The 9,761-nt window shown below is 38.7% G+C and overlaps 1 protein-coding gene across 2 annotated transcripts in view; it reads left to right on the top strand.

The window, feature by feature from the left end:
• The first annotated feature begins 248 nt into the window (after positions 1-248).
• Positions 249-9,761, top strand: part of TMA16 (translation machinery associated 16 homolog) — a 73,771-nt gene continuing 64,258 nt past the window's right edge. For both annotated transcript variants that reach the window (XM_019828756.3, XM_003984890.6), the window contains exon 1: positions 249-403. In XM_019828756.3, coding sequence (XP_019684315.1) covers positions 401-403 — 3 coding nt within the window. In that variant the 5' untranslated portion in view covers positions 249-400. The remainder of the gene's footprint in view (positions 404-9,761) is intronic.

The following is a 9,761-nucleotide window of genomic DNA, read 5'->3' as shown; positions in this document are numbered from 1 at the left end:
AGATGATGTCTGAGATCCGCGCTCGGGCCTGGGACGCCGCTAGCCAGCAGCTTCCAGCATTGGCGAGCCCAGCTCAAATGCCAGGCCTCACACTGGGCGCAGGACCAGGTTTCCCCGCCCCGCCCCAAACTCCCTCCCACTGCTCCTCGCAAACACTCAGGCCAGCTGTCAGCGGGTCCAGGGCTGAAAAGTCCAACACGGGATAAAAAGACTTGGTGTTGGTTCCCCGGGAAGTTTTAGAGAGCCGTACTTGCCCCTCCCTTTCCGGTCGGTTCCGCCCCAGTCTTCTCCGGCAACCACGTGTGTTTAAGCTGGAGTTTTTCTCTGAGCTGCTGCGACTGTTGGTGAGGTTTCCCGGGTCTGGGCTGCGGAGGTTCTCCGGGGCCGTGAGGACGTCACCATGGTGGGCCCCCTCCCGCTCCCCTGAACCCGCTTGGCTCTCTGGAAGACTCCCGTCAGGCAGGCGGGAGGGAAGGGGGCAGTCTTGGAAAACCGGGAGAGGGGAAGTGGCTAAAGTGGTTTTATTACCCAGTACACCCGGGTAGGGGGTGCTGGGCTGGGCAGCCCCGAGGCAGGTGCCCGGCCCAGGGTCTGGGCTTTAAAGTTTAACTTCTGGGTTCCGAAGCGTTCATAGAGTGCCCTGCCTCCTCGAGGGAAGGGAAAAGACTCACGTTTACACATTTTCTTGCCAAAATGTGGGGGGGCGGGAGCATGGATGGGGGGGGGGGAAGGTAAGCAAAACTTGAGAAAGTGTTGCCTCCACACACTTGTGCCACTTCTTGCTGGTCTAGACTATTTAGTTAGGCTCAATCTCCTCTTCTTGGCGTCCATTCGCGCCCTTGAGTGACGTCCTTGCTCCGCAAATCCTGTTTCCATCCCCCGCCCCGTGCCCCCCTGCACCCCTACCCTCTCCCCCGTCCCACCAGGAATCTCGAACTGTTCTGTTGTTTTTACTAAAAATTGAGTAGATGCAAAAGAATGTTCACGTTAACATAGTGAAGTATAAAGATTAGCAATATAAGAAACTCTGGTTTATTCATTATCTAGTTTAAGAAATAAAACTTCTGAAAGCCTGTATGTTTCTTTTACTTGAACCTGTAACCAACCTTCAGGAGCCCCGCAGGTAAACGGTATTTAAATTTTGTATTTATAATTCCCTTTTCTTTATAGTTACCACTTAACGTTCGTTGTATTCCAAAACTGTTGTTTCTTCTTGCCTTTTCTTTTTTAACTTCTGTTCAGTAGAGTAATTCTTGAATAGGAAGATGCTTTATAAATATGCCTTTTTGACCAGTTTTTAATAAAAACAACAGCATAAAACAGTTTATAATCTGATGAAAAGTTAGGATACTCTGGCCACAATGTCTTGTCCTATGTTCTTTTTTTCATTGTATGCATGTCATTTTTGTCTTTCACATCTGTATGGTCTATTTGCTTTAGATTATACACGTTTGTATTTGCATAAATTTAGTCTTTTCGCCTCTGTGCACCAACTCTTTATAATTTTCTTTCATAGCCTTTCCATTTCAGAGTGGAATGTTAAAGCACTGATGATATGATGGTGTGTGAGTGATTGGGGGTTGGTTGGCATTTGACTATAGTTGTCCTTGACTCTGAGAATTTCAGTTTTATCAGGCTGTATGGTAGGAGGATATTGCCTTGTCATATGAATCAAAAGAATGGCATATAAATCTGCTTTCATGGGCATATTCCCTGCCTTTTCATTTTTCTGGTATATCACCAGTGGCTGTGCTGTGTCCTTTCTTGAGTTTAAAGTCAGCTTGGCATTGGAGGTTTTCCCTCTTTAAATAAAATTTGTTTTAATGTTTTATTAGTTTTTGAGAGACACAGAGTGCAGGTGGGGGAGGGGCAGGGAAAGTGGGAGACACAGAATCCAAAGCAGGCTCCAGGCTCTGAGCTGTCCTCTCAGAGCCCAACATAGGTCTGGAACCCGTGAACCGTGAGATCATGACCTGAACCCAGGTGGGTTCGCTTAACCAACTGAGCCAACTAGGCGCCCCTCCATCTTTTTATATCAGTTACTCTAAACTTCTTTCAGTATAGCTTGGAATGTGGGTTATGGAGTACCAGACGACTGAGTTTGGCACTTGTCTTTGCTAAATTTTGATCTTGGCGAAATTATTTAATCCTTCTAAGTCTCAGTTGCCCCATCTATTAAATTGGAATAATCATAGTAACTACTTCATAAGAGTTGTTGTGAAAATTAAATGTAAGCCACTTAGCCCAATGTCTGGCGCTTAGTAAATGTAGTTTAGTTGTTATAATTAACTTTAGTAATAGTAGTAAATGATAGCAGTAGAGCTTGTAGTCCACTTTAGTTACTTTGTTCATTTTTTTCTTATTTTGAACCTGTCCTGGAGCTTTACAAATTCGTATCTTTTTCTTATGTCAAAACTTAATTCAACTAACATGAACAGTCTTTTTCAACTAATGGATCCCACATAACACTTCTTAATTCTGTGTTTTAAAAAAGTTTTAGCATACTAAAAGTTACTAGTTTGGTGTATGCTATACAGAAGACACTCATAGGTATATTCCTTTTTATATAAACCCGTTATAAAATTTAAAAGCATGCTTGTTTTTCTCCCTAGCTAGATTATAAAACATTTAAAAGTATGCTGTTATCCTTCTTGATTTATCTTTACATATTACTGTGGGCCTTAACTGTTAGTGACTACGTACATATTCCTTAACGACACGAATTGTGTACTTTTGGACTCACCTATAAATGTAGGCTATAGCAACAAATCAGCTTACTAAATCTTGGTAACTTTTTTTTTTCCAGGTGCATTGAGATATAATTGATTTATAACATTGTATAAGTTTAAGATGTACAGTGTTATGATTTGATATATATTGTGAAATAACTACCACAATAAATTTAGTTAGCACAACATATCACATAGCTACAACTTTTAAGATTTACTCTTTAAGCAACTTTCAAGTGCACAATACAGTATTGTTAGCGATAGTAACCATGCTGTATGTTTGATCTCAAGAACTTACTCATCTTGTAACTGGAAGTTTATACCCATTGACCACCTTCATACATTTCCCCCAACCTCAGCCCCTGGCAACCACCAATCTACTTTCTGTTTCTATGAGGTTTGTTTTTTTTGGATTCCACATATATGTAAGATCATACAGTATTTGTCTTTTTCTCCCTGACTTAGCTGTCAGCATAGTGCTTTGAAGTTTCACAAATGGCAGGATATTGTCACAAATGGCAGGATTTCCTTTTTATGGCTGATTGATAATTCCATTGTATATGTATATGTACATATATGTATACACACACACACACACACACCGCATTTTCTTCATTCATTTGCTGACAGACTTAGGTTGTTCCAGTGGCTTGGCTATGATAAATAAGGCTGCAGTCAATAGAGGTGCAGATACCTCTTCAAAATAGTGATTTAATTTCCTTGGAAAAATACCCAAAAGTAGGATTGCTGGATCATACGGTAGTTGTATTTTTAATTTTTTGAGGAGCCTCTCTGCTATTTTCTATAGTGGTTGTATCCGTTTTCATTCCTACCAACAGTGTGCAAGTTTTCCCTTTTCTCCACATCTTTTCCACCACTTATTATCTCTTGTCTTTTTGATAACAGCCATTCTAACACATGTGGAATGATATTTTTTTGGGGTTTTGATGTCCATTTCCCTGATGATTAGTGACGTTGGGCACCTTTTCAAGTCCCTGCCATTTGTGTATCTTTGGAAAAACGTCCTCTGCCCATTTTTAAATCTGATTGTGGGGTTTTCTTTTTCCTACCGAATTATATGAATTTACTTATTTTTTCTTTTAAAGTTTACTTATTTATTTTGAGAGAGATGGAGAGAGAGTGTGTGTACACCAGGAAGGGGCAGAGAGAGAGAGGGAGAGAGAATCCCAAGCAAGCTCCATGCTGTCAGTGCAGAGCCTGATGATGGGCTCGATCCTATGAACTGTGAGATCATGACGTGAGGCGAAATCAAGAGTTGGGCCCTTAATGGACTGAGTCACCCAGGTGCCCCTGTATGAGTTTCATATATATTTTGGATATTAACTTCTTATACAGTTTACAAATATTTTCTCCCATACTGTAGGTTTCCTTTTAATTTTGTCGATCATTTCTGTTTCTGTGCCTTTTAGTTTGATGTAGTCCCTTTTGTTTATTTTTGCTTTTGTTGATTGAGCTTTCATGTCAGACACAAAAAATATTGCCAAGTTCACTGTCAAGGAGCTTTCCCCCTGTGTTTCCTTGTAGGAGTTACATGGTTTCAGGCGTTACATTTAAATGTTTAATCCATTTTGGGGCACCTGGATGGCTCAGTCAGTTGAGCATCTGACTTTGATCTCTTGGTTCATGAGTTTTTTGAGCCCTGCATCATGTTTGCTGCTGTCAGCCTGTCAGTGAAGAGCCCGCTTCGGATCCTCTGTCCCCCTCTCTTTGCCCGTACCCCACTTGCACTCTCCCAAAAAATAAATTTAAAAAAATGTAATCTATTTTGAGGTAATTTTTTTGAGTAGTGTAATGTAGGGGTTCCATTTCTTTCTTTTGCATGTGAACATACAGTTTTCATAACACCATTTGTTGGAGACTGTCTTTTTGCCCTTGAGTACTCTTGGCCATATATGCATAAGTATATTTCTGTACTCTCAGTTCTGTTCCATTGGTGTATGTGTCTGTTTATATGCCTAAATCTTAGATTACTTGCTAGTGAAAACTTGCTCCTGAAAATTAGTAAAAGTAACGACAAATGTTAATGAACCTGTTTCTTTTTGAAACAGTATTACATATGCATGGTTTAAAAAAATCAGACAGCAGTGGGGCTCCAGGGTGACTGAGTCAGTTAAGCATCTGACTCTTGATTTCTGCTCAGGTCCTGATCTAATGGTTTGTGAGTTCAAGCCCCACGTCAGGCTCTGTGCTGACGTGTGGAGCCTGCTTGGGATTCTCTCTCTCCCCTTCTCTCAAATTAAATAAACTTAAAAAAAATTGTTGTCCTTGAAAAGTGTATTAAGTTTTTATTACTGCTGTGAAAAATTAATACAAATTTAATGGCTTAAAACAATGCAGATTCATTTATTGTTAAATTTCTGGAATCAGAAGTCCAAAAGTGAGTCTTATTGTTCTGCTAAAATCAAGGTGTTGATAGGACTTTCTTCAAGAGGCTGTAGTGAAGAATCTGTTTCCTTGCTTTTTCCAGTTTTTAGAGGTCACCTACATTCCTTGGTTCTTGGCTCCTTCCTTAATCTTCAAAGCCATCAGTGTCACATCTTAACCTGCTTCTCCAAGAAAGGCCACAACCCCTTCTCTTGATAATGATTCTTCCTCCTTCCTAGAAGGGCCCTTGTTTATAGGGAATCAGGGATAAATTCCCTCTCTCAAGATCTTTGATCACATTTTCAAAGTCCCTTTTGTCATATATGGTAAATGATTTGCAAGTCTGTGGATGAGGGCATTAACATCTTTGGGAGGGAGATCATTATTCTTCCTCCTGCAAAAAGTAAGTCTTCTTCCAACTTTGTTATCTAATGCCTCAGTTCACTTGAGGAATGCCTGTTACCATTTTCTTAGATACCCATTCAGACATTTTATATACATGCACCAGCATATGTATATGTCTCTACTTCTCCTTTTTATATGAATACTATATTAGACACAGTCTTACGCCCCTTGCTTGTTTTGTCTTACTCAACTTTTGGAGACCTGTGTAAGTACATATAGTTCTCCCTCTTGCTTTTTATAGCTAATAACCCATTGTTTGCTTTTATCTAATTTTCTTAACCGGGTCTCTGATGGACACATAACCTGTTTCCATTCTTTCTTTTCCTACTGCAAACACTGCTGCATTGATTATTCTTGTTTTTGCTACATGTGTAGATATGTACCTCTAGACTAAATTAATAGAAATAGAATGTCTTGGTCAAAAGACACGTGCAATTTTTAATAATGATAAGAACTATCAAGTTGCACTCCAGGAGGAGAATACTTACTTATTTATGAGACTGCTTATTTATGAGACCACTAACTCACCCACATCCTCACTAATGCAGTGCTAAGAAATTTAAAACATCCAGTCTTATACGTTAATAATTCTATTTCATTGAAGTTTTAATTTACATTTCTTTTAAGGTAGACCACATATCCTTTCAAAACTTTAATAACATTTGTATTTATCTTTCTGTGACTTGTGTTCTTTTTCCTGTTTTTATTTGTGTTGTTGATCTTTTTCTCTTTTTTTTTTTTTTTAAATTTTTTTTTCCACGTTTTTATTTATTTTTGGGACAGAGAGAGACAGAGCATGAACGGGGGAGGGGCAGAGAGAGAGGGAGACACAGAATCGGAAACAGGCTCCAGGCTCTGACCATCAGCCCAGAGCCTGACGCGGGGCTCGAACTCACGGACCGCGAGATCGTGACCTGGCTGAAGTCGGACGCTCAACCGACTGCGCCACCCAGGCGCCCCTGTTGATCTTTTTCTTAATGATTTTGTAAATGTCCATTACCTTGTAGGTTCTCATCAAATACATGTATTTCATCTGAGCTTAGATCTAGGCTGTTTTCTCCTCTTACTGTTTGACTGAGGGAATCTTACTATCTCCAGTGGCTTAAAGTGCCACCTATATCCCCAAGTCATTCCAAGTTTATATCTTTAGCCGAGATCTTTTTTTCCTAAGTGCCAGACTTGTATTTATCTCTCCTGTACTCAGCTGTCTCCTGGGCCTCTTGAACTAATTAACAGTGAATTCTTGAGGCCCCTTGTCTCCACGTTCCATTCCTATCTTAACGGTAAAGGGTAATTCTGACCATGTAGTTGCTTATGTTGCAAACCTGGGGAGGCATACTCAACTCTTCCTTTTCCCTCGCCCTCCATATTCGAGTCCTGTATCATTGTGCCTCAAGATACATTTCTTCAAACCTTGCTGGTTTTTTTTCATACCCTCACTGTCACCATGCTTAGGCTACTCGACTGTCAGCTCTTCTTAACGACTGCAACACTACCAGTGGTAGTCTTACTGCTTTACCTCATTCCAAACTATTCTTTATACAAGCAACTTGTGTCAGCTTTAAAAAAAAAAAAGTCTCAAGTTACTTCTTCAGGGAGGCTTTTCCTGATGTTCAAAAATTAGGTCCACTTTTTATATGGTTTCACTCAGGATCTTATACTTCCTGACTGTTTTCTGGACTTAACTGAAGTATATAGTTATTCATGAGATAGCTAGATTGTAAGCTCCATGAGGGCAAGTTGTGTCTGTTTTTGATCCTGGAGCCTTAGTTCCTATCCTAGTACATGGTAATATATGCTCAGGGGTTTTTTAAAAAATTGATCTAGTACAAGGTAGAAGTGTAAAGAGTAGTAGAAGGGAATGTGGGAGAAAAGGTTAATTCTGACTAGATGTTTGTGAGTGGTGGTAGGTATGGCTTTAGTCTTATACTTTTTGTTTTAAGTATTTGTATGCCTTTATGTACCCTAAGTGTGTTTGGTGGAATGGTCATTTTTCTAGGTTTCTAGTTACACTGAACAGTCTAAATGGCATTTCTGTCTCTAGTTGAGCTTGGATTCTATGATAACATAAAAGAAGTTGAGCTTGATGATAGAATTTTGCATGAAAGAAATTGAAGTCTGTGTTAGAGAATTATTAAGATATTCTTAATGTTAAGGAAAGTATTGTTTGGGGGCTATTAAAAATTATTTTTATATGAGATAATTCACACTTTTAAGGACTATTTTTCATGTTTTTAATTCACAGTAGTTTAATGTACATTGGGTGATCAGCATATGTTTACTTGGGGCAGCATCCTACTTTTTTTTTTTTTTCTTTTACTTTCAAAGTATTATTTTCAAACTGAGAGGACACATTTACAGTCTTTAAGAAGCCACTGTTGAGAAGATAAAACACAAATATAAATGATTTTGTAAATGTTAAATGACTGGTAAATGCAGTATGATACTAGGTGCTGCTATGTGGCAAATGCTACCAAAAGAGAAAGGTTCTAAGGTCCAAATGATTATTCTTGGGTCATTTCAAGGAGGAAGTAAACTTGAATTTGAAATGGTCCTTGGGAATTGGGTGGGTTTAGAAAGGATTATGTGGAGAATCACTTAAGTTCCTACTGGAAGCCATAACCAGTTGTCCGTCATTGGGGTCATGTTTATCTGTAAAGCAAGGGAAGTGTACTGAATTTCTTCATGGTAGATTTGCTAATCAACAAAGCAGCTTTTCTTAGTTAAGTCATCTCATTTTCATCTTATCACTGGTATCGAAGGACTTAGTATTTGATATAGGTGTCTAGTTACACTGAGTAATCTAAATGGCATTTTCTGCCTCTAGTTAGCTTGAATTCTATGATGACTTTGATGATGTTTTAGGAAAAGTTCCTTTTTATATATTTTTCCTTATTTTTTGAAAGAGAGAGTGCACACGTGTGCAAGAGGGTTAGGGGCAGAGGAAGAGAGAGGGAGAGAATCTCAAGCAGGCTCCACACAGGGCTCAGTCTCATGATTGTGAGATCATGACCTGTGCTGAAATCAAGAGTCAGACGCTTAATCAACTGAGCCACTCAGGTGCCCCATCCTTTTTGTTATTTATGATTTTAACAGGAATATTTGAAGCTTATTGCCCCTGAAATACCTCTTTCTGTTTCTGTGTTTGAATAAACTATGTGTTTTCTTCTGTTACTCTCAATTGTGAATCCAAAGATTAATTTAGAATGAATTTTCTTAAGTAATCGCCAAAGATTGTAGGAAGGAGACACTTTTGATAACTAATTTTATAACTGGCATATTTTTGTGGTGCCAGAAACTTCAAAGTAAGCATAATTAGAGGCTCCTGGGTGGCTCAGTTGGTTAAATGTCTGACTTCAGTCAGATCATGATCTCATGGTTCGTGGGATTGAGCCCCGCATCAGGCTCTCTGCTGTCAGCATAGATTCTGCTTTGGATCCTCTGTCTCCCTTTCTCTCTGCTTCTCTCTCGCAAAAAAACAAACACACACACAAAATTAAGCATAGTTATTCAAAACAGTGCCTTAGTTATGCTTATGAAAAGAAATACGATTTTGCTGTATCTTTCAAAGTTAAAACATAACTGTTACTCTTCTGTAGCAAATACACCTTAAACTCTTTCCTCCACCCCCAGATTTGTTTTTTGTTTACATTGTGTACTAGTCTATGAATCATCAGATGCTCTACAAATAAATTTGGAGAACCTCCAAAGGTTAGAGATTAATTGCTTTTTAGTTAAGGGACATTTAGTTTGAATACACTGTTTAATAGATTAACATTTGGTTGATAGGGTTTTATTTCAGTTTTTCCCTGTTGAATATTTCTTTTTTATACTAATATATTGAAAAATACGAAAATGTTTTAAAATTGAACAAGCTATATTGTACATTTTTCTGTGCCTTATACATTCATATCCTGCCTTGAGGCAACCTTTTCATGAATAATAGAAGGAATTGCAAACTACAGGTGAATCAGAATATAAGTTCAATTTTTGTGTCTTCTTTGTACTAAGTCTTAGAGGTTCTTTAACTGAGACTTCTAAAGCTCTGAGGACATATTCATACTCCAAGGATATCAAATCATTTCTTGTTCTAAAGAAAGTTTTTTATTAAATCTTTAAAGGAAGTTTTTTTATAGAATTGGACATATTGCTGAAGCAGTGTTAACACACAGCTCTGTAACTTCAGTTAAGTTTTAGCAGCCTCAGAGCAAGTCTTTGACATGACAGTTGGTTTCCATCAGA

The sequence above is a fragment of the Felis catus genome, chromosome B1, assembly GCF_018350175.1.
Source record: "Felis catus isolate Fca126 chromosome B1, F.catus_Fca126_mat1.0, whole genome shotgun sequence".
In the NCBI taxonomy this organism is placed as follows: Eukaryota; Metazoa; Chordata; class Mammalia; order Carnivora; family Felidae; genus Felis; species Felis catus.
This window is presented reverse-complemented; position numbering and strand designations above follow the sequence as displayed.